The sequence below is a fragment of the Mus musculus genome, chromosome 14 (genome assembly GCF_000001635.26).
Source record: "Mus musculus strain C57BL/6J chromosome 14, GRCm38.p6 C57BL/6J".
Lineage (NCBI taxonomy): Eukaryota > Metazoa > Chordata > Mammalia > Rodentia > Muridae > Mus > Mus musculus.
In genome coordinates this window covers 62,275,794-62,293,777 of record NC_000080.6, presented here as the reverse complement: position 1 = coordinate 62,293,777, position 17,984 = coordinate 62,275,794, and the positions used below count along the sequence as shown (strand labels likewise).

Sequence of the window (17,984 nt, the reverse complement as noted above, 5' to 3'; positions counted from 1 at the left end):
TCCATTCTTTCCCTCTACTTAAAGGAGACAGCCATGTTTGATGTAATTAAAAATAGGTATTTGTGCAGCTCTCCTGAGGTTCCTGCTCCATCAAAGGATTGACTTTGGACCTTGCTACCAGAGGCCTTCCACACAAAACGGTCAAGCTCCTCATCTGAGCAGTGCCAGGCTTGGGTTTCATGACAACTCAACCTTGATGTCATTTCTGCATCTGGGATATCAGTACCCGTAGGGAACTAAGCAACCAGGGCTGAACTTTGGAGATACTTTGGTAGTCCATATATTTTGTTTGGGGATTTGCAAGGCCTTGAAAGCTATTTCAAGGTGTTTCTGAAAATGCTCTCAGGGAAATGAGAAGAGCCCACCACTGTCCTTTGTGAGATTGGTTGGAGCTCTGGGCATGCTTAATGACTTGCTGAGGTTTTAACACTACAGACCCATGGGCCTTCACTGCCTTAAGCCGTTCTTTGCTGGCATCCTTCATGGAGGAAGGGGGCGGGGTATCTGGGGATAGATACATCCGCACAAAGCAGCGTTTCCCCACCAAAGCCCTGAGAGGCGGAAGAACCAGAGCTCAGCATCTGGCTCAGGTTCAAGCGCTCACCGAGCAGGCTCCAGGCAGCTTTGGGTCATTTTGAGCCCATTCTGCCTGGCAGTGAATGCAGGGGCAAGTGCGGGTCACCACCTGCGGGCCGGGGGCGGGGCGGGCCACACACGCTGAGGGAAAAGCATAGAGTTAGAAAAAATGTGACCCCGCGACCCCGAACGCCGCCAGGCTCCTTTGCCTGCGCTCCACCTGCTCGTCAGCGCCCAGCTGCTAGCCGGCTATGGCCAGCCCTGCGCCCTTAGTGGCTTCCATCAGCCACCAAATGGTGGCTCTGCAGACCCTGCAGCTACTACAGCAGGAGTGGGGCTGGGGCGACGGTCCTAGCGCCCCAGGGAGCCCGCGCGGCCCGGACCACGTGCCCATCGCCCAGGCTCGTCGCCCAGGCCAGCTGCGGACCCGGAGGGGGCTGGGACGCGGGAGCATCGGAGCGCGGGGATCCCCCGAGGCAGGCGGGCTGCGGGGCGCAGAGGGGGGCGCCGAGCTGCTGCCTTTCCCCCGGGACCGCGGGCCCTGTACCTTGGCGCGGATGGCGATGCGCAGCGCTCTGGCTCGGGTGGTGGACTCGACCTCGGAGCTGGTCAGCGTAGAGCAGACTCTGCTTGGGCCTCTCCAGCAGGAGCGGCCCTTCCCTGTCCACCTGAAGGTGAGTCTCCCTGCCTTCCTCTCTGGGTTGCAGTGCCTGGATGAAGTGAATTGGGCCACTGGAGTCCAAGCAGGGTGTGGTCAACCTGCTGTGAGCGGAGAAGTGGATGGGGCAAAGGAAGAAGCGCACTGAGGACTGAGCATGTGGGACAGAGAACTTGAGAACTAATTACCTGGGGTCTGCCAAACCGTGGAACTAGACCTGGACCTCTGTGTGTGTGTGTGTGTGTGTGTGTGTGTGTGTGTGTGTGTGAGTGCGCGCGGGGGGGAGGAGGGGGGCTCGGGGGGAGGGGCAGAAGTCTGTGCATCAAGTGTGGTGTGGAGGGGAAAACCTTGTCAAGACCCACCTGTCACAGGAGTCATTTTTCTACCTGTGGAAATCAGCTTCTCCTCCAACCTTACGGTCTTCCTTTAAAGCGTTGAATACATCCCAAGTCCCCGGCTTCATGTATTATGACAACATCGTGTACTTTTAAAGTTGCTTCACACCTGTGAATCACAATTCTTTTGCATGACTCCAGTTCTCCACAGAGCACAGAGACCCAACAGAATCAACTCAAATCCTCATAAAGTGGGCTGGGGGCAGGTGGTCCCAGATGTTGACAACCTTGCTAATAGTACCAGACTCCTGCTGGACCAGCCAGCTTGTATGTATGCGGCAGAACTGGGAAGAGACCTGAGGTAGGTTAGGAGGCTAGGGTTTTGGGGTCCAGTCTTGACCTTGCCATTAACTAATGTAATAATTGACTGTGCTAGTTAGATTTTATTGACTTGATACAGCTAGAGTCATCAAAGAAGAGAAAACTTTAATTTTTAAAAAAATGCTGGCATCAGATTGCCTGTAGACCAGTCTGTGGGGCATTTTCTTGATTAATGATTGATATGAGAGAATAGAGGAGGGACCCTGCAAACCACTGGGCAGTGCCACTCCTGGGCAGCTGGTCCTGGGCTGTATAAGAAAGCTAGCTGAACAAAGCCATAGGGAACAAGCCAGTGACCATGGCTCCTCCATGCCACCTGCTCCAGTTCCTGCCTCCAGTTCCTGCCCTGACTTCTTCATGAAGAGCTAGCTACAAACTGTAAATGGAAATAAGCCCTTTTCTCCTCAAGTTACTTTTGGTCACTGGGCTTATCACAGCAATAGAAATCAAACTAGGTCACTGTATTAGGGCCATACTCTTTGAGACCTTTTGGCTCTCAAGTTGTGGCCAGGAACGCCGTCTCTCATCCTTGTACTTGGGAGTCTGGAGGAGGTGGGGTGTTGAGAGGAGAGTTTGCTGCATTCCTTAAGGGTTGGTATTGTTCTTACTTCACAAGCCAGAGTTGTTGCATCATATTGTGTGAAAAATTCAAATCAAATGTCACCAAGCAATGTCTGAGGCGTCTCTCTTCTTTTTTCCCTCCCTTGAAACTATTTAAAATCTGCCAATGTATGACATTATTGGTTGTGAGTTACATACTAATTTCATTGATTTTAAGATAGGAAAAGAATATGTATCTGATAAAATTTCAAGTACTGGGTAATATTAGAAACATGTTAGAAATATATGTGTGTATTGGTTGCTTTGGGATCACTAAGACCCAAAGCCTCACAGAAGCAGAGGAGAAGTTGATTTTGGTCTAGCTTTCATGTCTTTTACTCTCTCATGGCACTGGGGAGAGAGTCTAGGGCCCCAGTCATGCCAGGCAAAGCACTCCCCGACAGAACTATTTCCCCAGTGACAGATATATTTTTGACTAGCAGTTGCAAAGAGATTTTAGTCCATCCCCTGGGGGAGGGCATGGTGGCACTGCTCCTTGGTGGTCAGCCATCATGGAGACTAGGAAGCAGGGAAGGACATGGGCGAATGAGGGCTAGGCCTGGCCTTTAATCTTCAAAGGACCTCCTCCAACAGACAGGCCCACCCTCTAAAAGCCATACAGCCCCATAGAGCCTTTTGCTGGAGAACATTCAAAACAGGAACTGTGAGTACTTCTTAGATTCAAGACATGGCAGTGTGATGCAAACAGACTGTATGCAGGATGCAAAGAGGCTAGGCTGGCAGCTAGAGACACTGAATCATCTGTTTTGCTGAAGGTAATCTTTGAAGGCTGTTTGAGGGAAGCAACCTTTTCTTTCTCTTCCTTCCTTCCTTCCTTCCTTCCTTCCTTCCTTCCTCCCTCCCTCCCTCCCTCCCTCCCTCCCTTCTTTCTTTCTTCTCTTTCAATGACTGTTTGCTTTCCACATAAGGAGGCCTGTGTGATTCAAACCACAAGCATTGACTATTGGCTGGCAGCTGCAAGGAGTCCAATTTGGAAGAAGGGCAAAAGTGATTCTGGACACTTGGGGGTTGGCAGGTGAGACCTGCGCAACAGTCTATAACCATAGAATAGGAGGCAGCTCAACCCCAGATGGCTGGGTTTTTGTGTGAGCCAGGTCAGTGCTGATGTTCTGAGGCTGCCTGACCAAGAACCAGAATGCCACTGGCACCAAGGCTGTGGTGTTTTGTTCAGTGTGGTGGTCGCCCCTGCTTGGTAACCCTTTAGACATTTCTAGTCGATGTTAGGCATCTACTGGAAAAATTGAGGCCAGTGAACCCAAATATTCCCCCCTCCCACTCTGTGTGTGTGTGTGTGTGTGTGTGTGTGTGTGTGTGTGTGTGTGAGAGAGAGAGAGAGAGAGAGAGAGAGAGAGAGAGAAGGGGAGGGGAGGGGAAGGGAGGGGAGGGGGAGCAAGCCTGTGTGCATGCTCATGTGCAGGTACACGTGGAGATCACAAATCAATGTTAGGTCTCTTCCTCAGTTGCTTTCCATCTTAGTTTTTGAGACAGGGCGTCTCAGTGAACCTGTCTCACGATCTCACTAGCTTGGCCAAGTTGGCTGACTGCTATACCACAGGGATCTTATCCATGCTTCCTCCATGCTCGGATTAGAGAGCTGTTACTGTTCACTGGTTTGTTTTTGTTTTCTTGTTTGTTGTTTGTTTGTTCATTTTGTAACATGGATGCTGAGGCTCTGCACTGGGGTTCTCATGCTTGCCCAGAAAGCATTGAACCGATGGAGCCCTCTCCTCGGCTTGAGCCCTCTCCTCGGCTTGAGCCCTCTCCTTGGTCTGAGCCCTCTCCTTGGTCTGAGCCCTCTCCTTGGTCTGAGCCCGCTCCTCAGTCTTCCACCCATCTTTCTTATCATCTCCGACGAATAAACATTTCCCTCCCATGAGTTCTTTCTTGTACTGATGAAGCAATTCCTTGCCTGTCCCTAGTTATGCTTTCAAAAAAGAGTACTCAGCCCCACTGTAGACAGTCTGTATTTTCCTAGCCATGCATTATAATTAAGTTTAACTTATAAATTAAGTAAGAGATTAACCAAATATAAACTAGAAGAGTTAATAACAATACTTAGTGATAAGTTGTGAAAATACTCCCCTCTCTAATCTCATCATACTGTATTCACTCTGTGATGACCTGGAACCAGTCAATGGCTGTGTGTGGTACGGTGAATGACAGAGGCCTTAGAAATTAGCTTTAGGCACCTACATAAGGGCCTCTTGAACATAAGCTCTGTCAATATAGTAACAACATTGGCTAAAGAGTAACTAGTATGTGGGAAGAATAGCCAAGCTAGAACCTGGGCAAAGGGCTGATTAATATCCTGGGCCAGGTGCAAAGGGACATTGCAAGAGTGCATCATAATACTCAGAACTGGATCCACTTTAAAATGCATACGTTGGGCTGGAGAGATGGCTCAGCGGTTAAGAGCACTGACTGCTCTTCAGAAGGTCCTGAGTTCAAATCCCAGCAACTACATGGTGGCTCACAACCATCTGTAATGGGATCTGATGACCTCTTCTGGTGTGTCTGAAGACAGCTACAGTGTATTTACATATAATAAATAAAATGTATACATTATTTAATTCTGGAGATCTCCCTAAAATATTTTTAACCAGTCGTTGACAGTATATAACTAAATGGGAAGTGGAGGGGGGCAGCCTGTGTTTCCTCCCTTCCCTCTGCCAGAATCCCTCAGTCTATAGAAACACCCAGTGCTATGTCACCTTCCCGTTCCTTTTGAGTCATGTTCTATTTCTTCTGTTCCTCCATCAATTTTCTGATGCATAGCTGTCACTTTCTGTAACTGTGCAGAATCTTCTTCAAAAGAGGGGTCTTGACCTTCTTCTCACAGCTAGACTGTCTCACCTGCACGGGACAGATGCATTCCAGGGACCAGAGGACAGGCTGTGCTATTGGAAGTGAGAGGAACAGGGATAGCCAGAGTCTAGAGATTTTGCTTGGCTTGCCATTCGGGTGATCTCTAGCTGGCTTCTAGAATACTGATCAGACAGTTTAGAGGAGAGAGGGCTGCAGTCCTCTGGGGACTGGCTATGCTGACTTGGCTTCATTCGTTAAGTTGAAGGATTTGGAAGGAGATTCTCTATAGATCACAACGTTTGTTTGCTGGACAGTATGATTTCAGGAGGGTCGGTGCTCATGGAAATGAGATGTACGTGAGAAGTTCCTCAACGCCAGGCATCTTTGATGGTGTTACTTGACACACAAGGTAGGAAAGAAATTGACTTAAGCTAAAGCCAAGGGCTAGTTGACAGACAGTACTGGGAACTGTGCCATGGTGACAACCCAGCATAATCACCTAGTCCCAGGAGCCTTTAGGCCCTTGGGTGAGTTCTTTCACCTTCCTATGCCCCAGCCAATTCTGTTGATAAACAGACAGAACATATAACTAAGTGGATGTCCAAGAAGTATTCCTTAAATAGAAGTCAGCTTGGCTTTATGCCTTGGCTTCCTTAGGACTACTGATATGTGTCATTGTCCATTGGGTTATTGATCAACCCATCTGAGGGTTTAGGAAGAGAGATGGTATGAGGTGTGAAGGCAGACACATCCTCATCTCAACAGCAAAGGACACTTTTTTCTCTATTAAGTATTTTCCAATTAAATAAACCTATATTTAGTATTCTCTTTGAACATTTAGAAAATTTCCAACATACTAGAACAAACAAAGAAACAAACAAAAAACATGTAGTGAGTTTTTTTTATGGTGGATGAATGATGTTTACAAATTCCGAGTATTGTTAAAGTTGGTCCAGGAAACTAGTTTGGAAAATATTTGTTACAGAAAGAAACAGGCTAAGGCAACTGCAGGGCTTTGAGAGCCAAGACATGATTAGAGTTAATGTGATTTGTCCTAATTATATCACAGGCCAGGTCGAGTGGGTATTATGAACTAACCCTACTTGGGAGTCTGTGGTGGGTAGAGCCACAGCTGTGCATAGCCATGCATTGTATCTCATTCAGGCTGCTGTAGTCTGTAGACTGCGTGTGTAGGTAAGCTCAGCTGCTGTTACAAAATGGCTTCCACGGTACACATTTCATTTTCTCAGTCTTCAGAGGCTGGAAGTCCCAAGTCAAGGTAATGACAAATTCAGTTTCTGTGAGGGTTTCCCGTCTGGCTTCCAGAAGCACCTCTCAGGGTTCTCAAATTGTCTTTGTTTTTTTCACTGGAAGGGAAAGAGTATAGGAGAGAAGGGGGGAAAGAGGGAGAGGAGAGGGAGAAATATATAGGTAGATAGATAGATAGATAGATAGATAGATAGATAGATAGATAGATACATAGATAGATACATAGATAGATACATAGATAGATACATAGATAGATACATAGATAGATATAGATAGATAGATAGATAGATAGATAGATAGATAGATAGATAGATAGATAGACAGACAGATAGAACTTCTAGAACATCTTAAATGAGAAGATTGGGGCTGTAGTTCAGTGGATTGAGTATCTACCTAGACTATATGAAGCTCTAGGTTCAATCCTTAGCCCTGTATAAAACAAAACACTTGGTAGTGCATTTAGGAGATAGAGGCAGGGTGAATAGAAATCAAGGTCATTCTTGGCTGCATACTGAGTTTGAGCTTCATGAGCTCCCCTAGTGTGTGTGTGTGTGTGTGTGTGTGTGTGTGTGTGTGTGTGTTACCTCATTCTTGTGATTCTTGTGACTGTTTTTCTCCTTAATTACCTTCCCATGGGCCTTGTGTTGCAAGTAGTCACACTGTGGGTAGAAGAACTTCAGCATAGGAAGTTTCAAGGTATCCAGTGTGCCAGGCCTTGTGCCCTTCTCTGAAGACCATTTTATAGGGTGACCCAAAGCGCGGAGCATTCACTAAACCCAGAAAATCACTATCAAGCTAATAATATCAGCAGGAATGGGACAGACCTTTGTTCCTAAAGGTAACATAGAAGTGTCCAGGACACCTGAAGGGAACCAATGGGAACTGCTGAAAAGGTGGCCAAGACAGTTTTGAGGTGATCCTAAGTTTCATCACTCTTCAAGAGCTAAAAGCGTTTAGTTTCCTGAAGAAGTGGCACAGAGACCAGCCGAGGCCAGCTTTCAGAGACAGAACTTCCCACCAAGGCTCACTAAACTTTCTTGTTAACTCCATCATTTAAATAAGCTCCTTGTGGTAAGGATTGCTCTGCCAAACTCTTGCTGAGTGTCTCCTGTTCTAGGTGAGACCTGCAGCCCCCACTGCTGACCCTGGCCTCCCTCCCATATTCACATTCTTTGCACACAGTAAGTGTGACTACTGACTGTTCAAAGAAGACACTACCGCATCCATGGTGATTAGTGAAAGCAGCGCCTAACAGGTTTGAAAATAATGTCTTCAAAACTTATAAACCTAGGATATTAGAGAAATTGCTATGAGGTATCCACCAGAGAAGCCCACTGGGACACTTGTTTAAGCCAATAGAAACTCTTTATTAGTCAGCCAGTGACTACACTGGGTGTCTGGGACAGGGGTGCAGTCCTGAGCCTTTCCTAGGGTTAGCTTTTTAATTAATCAATCAATTAATTAATATCTCAAATGCTGGGTTGATGCATCACAATTAGCAAGAACATCCAGAAGCAGAACTATAGAAGCCAAAAAACAAGGTTAGTATATTTAAGGACTTCCCCAGACTACGGTCTTTGTTGGAGTGGGCCTTCGTTCCGTTCTTAGCAGTTGTTGCTGCCCACATGGTGGATTCCAAGGTCTGAATGGCTCTTCCATCATGGCATCAGTTGTGCTAAGGTCTGTGGTCCTGCTAAGGTCTGGGGGAGGGGTGGAGTGGGGTCTGATATAAGATTGCTCAGGGGTTAAGAGCACTGGCTGCTCTTGCAGAGAACTGGGTTTGACTTCCTGCACCGACATCAGGTGGCTCACAACCAGCTGCAAGTTCAGTTCCAGGGAGATTTGACATCCTGTTCTAGCACCAGGTACATCCATGTACAGATTACACAGGCAAACACTCATACATGTACTATGAATTAATAAATATTCAAAAAGTGTGAAAGCAGGTGTGGGAATATGGCTTACCTGGTAAGGGATTTGTTATGTGAGCATCACTGCCCACGTTCATCCCCCGGGACACACAGAAAATGTCAGGCGTGCTGGTGTGCATGGCTATCCTCAGCACTGGGGAGATGGGGACGTGAGTGTCCCTGGGGCTTGCCATCTGGCCAGTCTAGACAAGTTGGTGAGTTCCAGGCTCAGTGGGGGACTCTCCAAGGGGAAAACATGTGCAAGTGGCTGAGTAAGACTGACCTGGGCCAGTGTATCTTTCATCAGTCCGGGGGTCTTAAAGCAGAGGGCCAGGGAATGAGAAGATAAGGAAGCTGGGGTCAGGAGGTCTTGTGCAAACTATGTCTTATGCCAGCTAAATTTATTAAGAAGTACAGTATCTTACATACTATTTGTGGGAAGAAAAATGGGAGCGAGTGAGTGGAAAGCTGAGCAGTCAAAGGCCTCACAGGGACACCATGGACCAGGCACACAATATCCTTGGAACTGATAGCCAAAGCCCTTTAGGATGGGGAGAGTTGGGTTTTCCTGATCCAAAGCCACAGCTTCCTCAAGACCCAGTCCATTACTGGTTCTGCCAAGTATGTTCTGGTTTAGAGGAGGGGCTGGGGTCTTTCTTTGTATATCAGGGCCTTAGGAAAAGCCTTGGGTTGATCTGTCCCTCAACAAAGGCCTTTGGCATTGATCTTTGGCCATAGTATGCTATCACACACATACATGCCCACCTGTGTGTATGCTCACATGCATGTGCGCACATACATATTATGAGCGTCACCGCTGAAGAAGTAAAAATTTATGGCTGTTAGTAGTCACAGGTAGGGAACTGCTTGTTACTAGAGACACAATGTTGCTTTTGTGGTCCAGTGTCTAGTTTACTTATAGTTTTATAATAGTTTATGATGGAAATAATGTGTAAGTTGTGATATAAAAGTTTTGTGAAATGAAATTTTGGTGAAAGAGGCCAGAAAGGTTTTAAGTCAGAGCTCTGCTTGGCTACTGGACAGGAACTCCATATTTTGGTTGGCGTGAACACATCTGAATCTTGTTTGTACTCATTGAAAAGGTTCTTTTCTGTCCCACTGAAAATGGCACCATTCCCAAAGCCTAAGCATGAGGGACCTTCATTATGACTCTACAAGTAAAAATGCTTAGTGTCCTGTGGATGCTGGGCTTTTCATGGTGAGTGGTACCTATTCAGGTCCTCTACTGGGTTTTTCATATGGTGGCCTTGGGCTCAGGGCCCTGAACTTGCAGTTACAAGTCAGATGTCGACGAGCCAGGTGAGATTGGGAAAGTCCCCACTTCTCCACAGTCTTCCTCTAAAAACACTATTCCCATTTCTCTGATGTATTTGCTGTAGAGAATCCAGTGGGTCTGGGGTCATGTCTGATGTTAGCCCCACCCTGGGCTGCAGAGGAGGAGCTTGTGCACTGTCTGGGCAGATGTTTAAGGGCAAGGTATTCCCCAAGAAACCCAGGGAGGGCTTATTATTTTCTCCTTTCTCTGCCTCTGCCTCCATGCATATCTCTGTGTGTATCTCTGTTTCTGAGTCGCGGCTCCCTCACCAGTTTTCTTTACCCGCCTTTGTGCCTTTCTTCCTGTCTTCCCTGCTCTTTATAGATACTGTTAGGAAGGGATGTAGGGGAAAACGGAGAGAAAGATGCTATTGACGCCACTGGAACTATCTAGCTTGGGATGTGACCATTTTGAAGAATGAACTTAACTCTGACATCAGTAAGTTGCCAACCAAAGTTATGCAGACCTGTAAGTGACTTTGGAAATGTCATGGCAAGTAAAAAAAAAGTCTCTGGGGCTGGAGGTGACAGCTGAGTAGTAGAGTGCTTACCCTGTACATATGAGGATCTCATTTCCAGACCATGTAACAACTCGTATGTGTCTGCAGTTCCATACTGGGAAGCAGTGACAGGTGACTCCGTGGGGCTTTCCACCCAGCTAGGCTAGGTTAACAATGAGCTCCAGGATCAGTGAGAGGCCTTGTCTCAAAACAGAACTTGGTGTGAGTGGGGGGAGGGGTGGTGGAGAGGTGGCTCAGAGGTTAAGAGCACTGGCTGCCCTTTCAGGGAACTTGAGATTGGTCTTCATCACCACAGGGCATCACAACCATCTAGAACTCCAGTTCCAGGGGATCTGACAACCTCTTCTGGCCTGCATGCATGTGGCACACAGACATATATGCAGACAAAATACCTGTAAAATAATAAGAGGGCTAGGGAGACGGTTCAGTCAGGAAACTGTTGCACAAGCATGAAGAAGACCTGAGTCCTGACCTCCAGAATCCAAGGAAAAGCCAGGTAGGATGTCACATGCCTGTAAGCCCCAGCACTTGGTTCTGTAGAGACAGGTGGATGCCTGACTCCTTTGGCCTGCTTGATGGGCTTCATGTTCATTGAGAGACCTTGTTCCCCCGAGAAAAGGTGCAGAACAATCAAAGGAATGCATCTGATGTCAACATCTGGCCACCACATACACACTAACAAATATATAACACACACACACAACACCCATAACACACACACATACATACATACACACAAACACACATACATACACTACACAACATACTACACACACCCACACACCACACACACACACATTACACACACACACACACAAACACACACATACTACATACACTCAAACACACACATACACCACACACACACACACACACACACACACACTGATTGAGGAAGATACCCGACACCAACCTGTATCCTCCATACACATCTGCACACAAATGAACATGTACCCACACCCTCTTGTAGGCTATTTAAGCATCGTCTGCATTTAAGAGCCTGTGGCGTCATACTGTATTTCTGGATTTGCTGCCCATCAATGTTGCTCTCAGAAAACAAGCCCTGAAGCTGTCTGGTGCTGACATATGTCTCCTGTCTTTAAGTGTTCAGTTCTGAAAGAAGTGTTTATTTTCAGTCAGATTCTGAAAAGAGCTTTTCTTCCCCCTTTTATGGGCATTGCAGTTACAAAGAACTTGAAATCATACTCCTTTTTAATGTTTTTAAAAATACCGTTCAAACATTCCAGACATATGCATTATTAGCAAACCCAATATATGATTCAAGAAAGTCCCAGGGTAGCAGAGTTTCTACTTCATACTGAACGAGAGCACAGAGCTATTCAGGAAGGGAGGATACCCCTGGATAGGCCACTGATTCGCAGGGGTAGCTTTATACAGTATAGACAGCTCTCCAAATCAGCTATTACTGATTATATATTCCAGATGAGAAAATGGGTTTTCCATAGATACAATGGATTGTATAACAGTGACCAATCAAAGGGCAGAACTAGGGAGTTGATGATGACTGCGCTGCTCTTGAGAGAATGGGCTCTGGCTGCTCAGAGGGAGATCCATCCTGATATCTACCAAGGCCACACTGAGGGACATATTAACGTGTGTGGGAATTAGGATGTTATCATCTTTGGAGAAAGCTATTGTTTTATAGAACAGAGTTCTGCTAAAAATAGAAAAAAATACAGTTGTTTTAAAAAATTGTGTTAGATGGAGAGATGGTCTAGTGGGTAAAGTTTTTTGCATGCAGGCCTGATGATTTGAGTTTAAACCTTAGAACCCACGATGGAAGGGGAGAATGGACTACCAAAAGTTGTGCTCCCTTTGTCTGCATGTGTAGTCTGTCGATTGTGTACACAAGTGAGGATTAGTGTGCATACACATACACATCATACATACAATAATGATAAATAAATGACACTGTAATCAGTTCAAGTAATCTCAGTGTAAGAGCATTGGTTCCTCTGGTATATCTGCCTGAATTTTTAGTATCAACACATGGGGCACGTGGTAGAAAGGACTAACCCAGCTTTGTAGGGACCCTGGACTGGGTCCAGGAACCCTGGTTAGGAACTGTGGGACAATGAAGAAAAGTTACACAGACACATGCAGAGTGAAGCTGTGTTTATTAGGCACAGCAGAGGAAGGAGTTAGCTAGTCCCATCCCTGTGGGCGAGCAGTCTCTAAACAAATGGAGGACGCTGTCTCAGTTGATAGTCTTTGTATACACTGACCAATGAGTTTGGTCCTTGTGGGAATCCTCAACCGGCCATGCGCATGTCAAATCCACACTCCCCCAGCGCTTCTTCCTCCCTCTACAGAGCTCTTTAGAGACATGGCAATGTTTCTTCTTGACTTTAGTGTAGTGTAGTAAAATCACATAGCTTGGTGCACATTTAAAATAATATTGCTGCTTTCTTAGCCGAGTTAAACAGGCTTAGACTGGTATCCCAGTAGGTTAGTTAAGACGTGGGAGGGGACTCTCAATGCACGTGGAAAGGTCAGTGCTGCCTTTAGCTTGGGCCACTGTAGCCGTCAATACATTTCATAGGCAGAGTCTGAAGTTACAAAATGCTTTCGAGGCTCCCAAAACCGCTCTCAGTTGCTCGGCTAAGTAGGTGTAACTCTGGCGCGGTGCTCAAAGCACTGTAGCATCTTGGGTCATTTCTGGGAGCATCGGGGACTTCCTATGTAACAGCCACAGGGAATGTGGTCTGTCATTGAATGGAAGCCACTGAAAGTAAGGTCAGGGCCAGTATTGTTTCTGAGTGTTTCTACTGAAAGCCACAAAGCATTTAATGAGCCTTAACCTCATGTCTTGGGATTCTAACCGTCCCCAGCAGGAGCAGCGCAAAGCTGATTGGGGACATGGACTGGTGTATTTAGAGTTGGCACTCAGCCCTTCTAGGAAAGAAGAAAAGAAACAGCTGTTTTATTTCCCCCTACCCTGGAAAAGTCAATTCCTAATAATTTATTTTCTTTAACTGTTACTGTATATTAGGGTTAAAAGAAAAAAATTGTACAGGGTAATAAAATAAAGAGACCTTGCAAAATTCACCGGAAGTCCACAGTTTGCCCAGGCCATCAGGAACTAGCTGTAAAATTTTATCATTTCCCCCCAAAAGAAGCCCTATTTGAGTGTTCACATAAGTAAGTGTGAAATCACAGTCAGGGTTCAGGCCCCTGTGTCTATTTTTCAAGGTGTTTTAATCTTGGTTAAAGATGAACAGGCACACATCAGCACAGATCTTGCTGGTTCCATGGCACATCTCCTTGGATCCTTCCATTTTGCATTTAGATTGGGCTTCTCTGAAGAGCAAGTGGCCAGTTTCCCTTGATGTGGCTTAGGGGAGACCGTCCATGGTGACTGCCTCACTCCAAGCCATATGCTTCTGCAGTACCCATTGCCTCGTCAACTGCAGAAAATGATCCTGGGAGACCCTGTCACCTTCTGAGCAGAGACAAGAAACACTCGAAGGTAGGAAGGCAAGAAAGCTGTGTAGAGAAGGTTAGACCAAGTTCTGTGTCTGGCCATGCTAGTGTCCCGGGGACAGCAGCACATTATCCTGCCTCTCCGCTCCAGGCATTCACACTGGCCCTATCACACTGCAGTAAATTAGACTTGTCTTGTTTCCTAGGAAATGCTGAAAAGTAAGCAGAAACCCAAGTCCTGTTTACTCAGGTGACAGTGTTTCGTTTTTTTTTTTTTTTTTTTTTTGGGGGGGGGGGGAAGTGTCCTCTTCTATGCTTACTTAGGAAGAAATTGTCAGCCACTCACTGTGCTAGTGACTTAGAGTCATGTGACCAAGGAAACTTCTAGAAGACAGAGTTTATTGGGGGCTTACCATTTCAGAGGGTGAGTCTATGACCATCATAATAGGGTGTTGGGCTGTGTGTCTGCCTCGCCACTGGAGTACTTGGTGCCATGGCACTCAGGGGAGGCAGAATGAAGTCTGTAATGGGGGTCCTTGGTCCATGTTTTCCAAGAGTGGGAAACTACGGAGTCTGGGATGATTGCTACTGTTCCCTGTCTCCTGTGTACCGGGGTCCCTGGTCTGCACTTCCCTTCAGGGAGGCTGCACACCAGGCAGGAAAGGGAGGGCAGAGCCCAGGATGAGGGCATACCCCAGTTTGGTTCGCAGCGAGAGTATGGAGGGGCTGGGAGAGAGAAGGCCTTCTCCTGGAGATTTAGGCGTGGCTTTTTTATGATGAAGCCTCCCCGAACTGATCCTTGATGCAGAGACTGTCCTTGCTTTTTCAAACGGTTTTATTTGATGGAGGATGTGAATGCATACCTCTTACTCAGGCTAAACCAGGGATTAAATACCTTTTGCGGAAGGAGTGCCGAGGAAGGGAAGCTCATTGGCTGAAAGCTCAGGGCCTCATTAGCATAGAGAACTCCAGGTTTTTATACTAAGTGACTGATTGCCAAAGTCTGCAGTGGGGTCTCATGGATACAAGCAGAGGTAGGCAGGGACTGCCTACGCTCCTACTCTTCCCAATTCTGAGATTCACAGGATCTGAGATCACTCAACCTTACCAGTTCTTCTGTCTGGTGGCATGGCCCACTTGCCCACACTTGCCTGGCGTTTGGTCAGTAGCTGAGAGCTCACATGTTAAGTCAACAGTGAGGAGGCAGAGAACAAGAGCTAACTGGGGACAGTGTGACCTTTTGAAACCTCAAAGCCCTCCCCCACCCCCACCCCCGCACCCCCTGAGTGACACACCACCAAGGCCACACCTCCTCATGCTTCCCAAACAGTTCTACCAACTAGGGACCAAACATTCAAATACATGAGTCTGAGGGGCTAGTCTCATTCAAGCCACCCACTTCCCAACCTTTCATTAACCCATAGGCCTTCTTCCTATTGTTGGTGTCGAAAAATGGGGGGGGTGGGGTGTGTGTATGTGGCACTTTATATTTTTCTATTTCTAAGCTATTGAGTTTAATATGTTGCTTAGGAACTTTCAGTCATTTTCCCTTATGCATATAAATACTTAGGTCTGCTTTCCTTTCTACTTTGCACAAATGTTGATTCAGTATTTCCATGTGTGTTCTGTATAGAGTATTTCCAAAGTTGTTTCTTCTTCTCCTTCTTCTCCTCCTTCTTCTTCTCCTTCTTTTTCTTCTTCTTCTTGCCCTTCTCCTTCCCCTTTCCCCCTTCCCCTTTTCCCCTTCCCCTTTTCCCCTCCCCCTTTTCCCCTTCCCCTTTTCCCCTTCTCCTTCCCCTTTTCCCCTTCCCCTTTTCCCCTTCTCCTTCCCCTTTTCCCCTTCCCCTTTTCCCCTTCCCCTTCCCCTTCCCTTTCCCCTTCCCCTTCCCCTTCTTATCTGTGAATAATTTAGAAGTGCGTTTTAAAGTCATGTGTGCCTGAGAGGATAAGCTGCCTCACTGCTGTCTCCCTGTTTGCACTGTGTCTGGATGACACAGATTCTGATTTGCTGAGACATGCTCTATGGTGACATGCTAGCACTAGAGCTCACAAATACTCCACATCTGTTTGAGAACAATGTCTGTTTAATCATTTCCATTGCTTTAAACTCGTCTTTCCCACTCTGTACAGTACATGCTGCTTGATTTATTTTGTTGCATGATCTATCAATTTGGGTTTTTTAAGTCTTTTAAGATGGGGGGAGGGGTTTGTCTTGCTATGTAGCCCAGGCTGGCCCTTTCTGGAGTGCATGTGCATTGCACAGTAAATTCTACTGTGGAATCTTGAACATGGTAAATACTAAATAGAACACAGGTGATTTGTATGTTTGTCACAGCTCTTTTATGAATAAATAACAGAAACTCAGCTTCAGCTGGTGTCAGTAAAAAGGGCTATTCCTTAGCTCAGGTTGATGAGACATCCTGAGGTGAAAAAAATCCCTGTTGATGTGTAGCCGGATTCATAAAGACAGGAAAGGTCATTAGAGTCAGCCACCATTAATCTCTTTCATTTTGTTATGGAGACATCTTGTTCCAAGTAATTCTGGTCAAAGAGAGCTGCTCTCTTCCAGTCCAGCAGCCGTGGGACCAGTGGCATTTGTTGGTCATCTGTCCCTGACCAGTTCACTTGACTGGGTGTGATACCTTCTCATGGACCTGGGGGTGGGACTGGGTCAGCTTTGGTCAAACTACCCTCCTATGGCTAGAGATGTGAAAGGGATTTTTCTCTGAGAAAAATCTGGAAATTAGACAGTGGAAGTGCAGCAAATGCTTACGTCATCAATCTAATTTCCTGCCTGTTTGCTCTTCATTCCAGGATAGCGTGGAATTTAGAAACATCTGCAGTCACTTGGCTCTGCAGATTGAAGGACAGCAGTTTGACAGAGACTTGAATGCCGCTCACCAGTGTCTGAAAACCATAGTGAAGAAGTTGATCCAGTCACTTGCTAATCTCCCATCAGATGCCCACGTGGTTGCCTGCGCTTCCTTGAGACAGATCTTACAGAATCTCCCAGATGTATGAGTACAAGAGGCAGCCAGACTACAGCTGGCCCTGCCAAGGAAACAGAATCCTTCACCTTCTAAACAGTCAGCAGCGATGGGTGTTTATGTGGCCAAAAGAACTTGATAGTTCATGTCTATGTCTGACCAAGAGCATCTGTAGCCTACAGCATGATAGCATGTAGTATGTATATTTTTAAAGTAGTTGTGTATATTTTTCAAGCATATTGACTTACTGTTGACTTTCTGAAGTATACTTCTTTGGGGAGCTAATTGGACTATATATATGTATATATTTATTAGCCATCTTAAGCCTGGGTTTTGAATGAATGATATTTAAATCTATATTTGTATTATCGTCAGCTATAAGGCTTAATAGGGACATGTATAGTAGAAAGATTACAGATCTTCATGTGATTTTGAGTAAATGGAACATTTACTCAATGGGACATAGTCTGTTTACTGGGCACTTCATTGTAGACAGTGACAGTGATCTTTAGTTGTAGAACTATCGGTGTCAGTCATTGTGAGTCCAGCTCTGTCATTAGTAATTGACCACTGGGCAGGAAGAGCTGCTTCTAAACTTTGTACTATCACATACTGCTCTGCCCATTTAAAATGATAATGAACTATGGGGTACCAAGCATAGTTAATATGTAAATACAAGTACATACTATTAAAGTCTCAATGTGGAACCGTCTAGCTTCTCTTACTGACTCTGAATATTTCAATTGAAGTAGGAAAGTGCTGGGAAAAGAAGGAGGGAGTGGGCATGTGAGTATTTCTCCCTGCATAGTCCAACACTCGGATCTGGAAGGAGATGGTGGTTTAATCATTTTATTTATTTATTTATTTAGGTAACAGTTATCTACACATGCTTTCTATTGTTCAATGATACCTGGAGCTAAAAAGGGCCTTGCTGTGTCATAGAACTTTGTTGTAGAAACAGCATCAGGTTCACTGTGGGATAGGGGGATCACAGCATACATGAATGGCTTACTTTTGAAAGAATTAATAAGCAATCTCATCAGTGGTGGGGTCTATCTGTCCAAAATAAGTGTTAGTAGTAATCAAAGCCTCTTTATCAAAAACATTTTTTTCATAAATATATTTCCAACACAGTTTCCCCT

At 45.9% G+C, this 17,984-nt stretch overlaps 1 protein-coding gene across 1 annotated transcript; it reads left to right on the top strand.

Moving 5' to 3' along the window:
• Positions 1–798: 798 nt before the first annotated feature.
• Dleu7 (deleted in lymphocytic leukemia, 7) lies at positions 799–17,549 on the top strand. Its single transcript, NM_173419.2, has 2 exons — positions 799–1,250; positions 16,670–17,549. Exons 1-2 carry the CDS (start codon positions 828–830, stop codon positions 16,874–16,876), a joined length of 630 nt encoding a protein of 209 aa, NP_775595.1. The 5' UTR covers positions 799–827; the 3' UTR covers positions 16,877–17,549.
• Positions 17,550–17,984: the final 435 nt, after the last annotated feature.

Coding starts and splice junctions, on each gene's coding strand:
- Dleu7 (NM_173419.2), top strand. CDS start 828: ATGGCCAGCCCTGCGCCCTTAGTGGCTTCCATCAGCCACCAAATGGTG. Junction 1,251..16,669: donor CCTTCCCTGTCCACCTGAAG/GTGAGTCTCCCT, acceptor TCTTCATTCCAG/GATAGCGTGGAATTTAGAAA.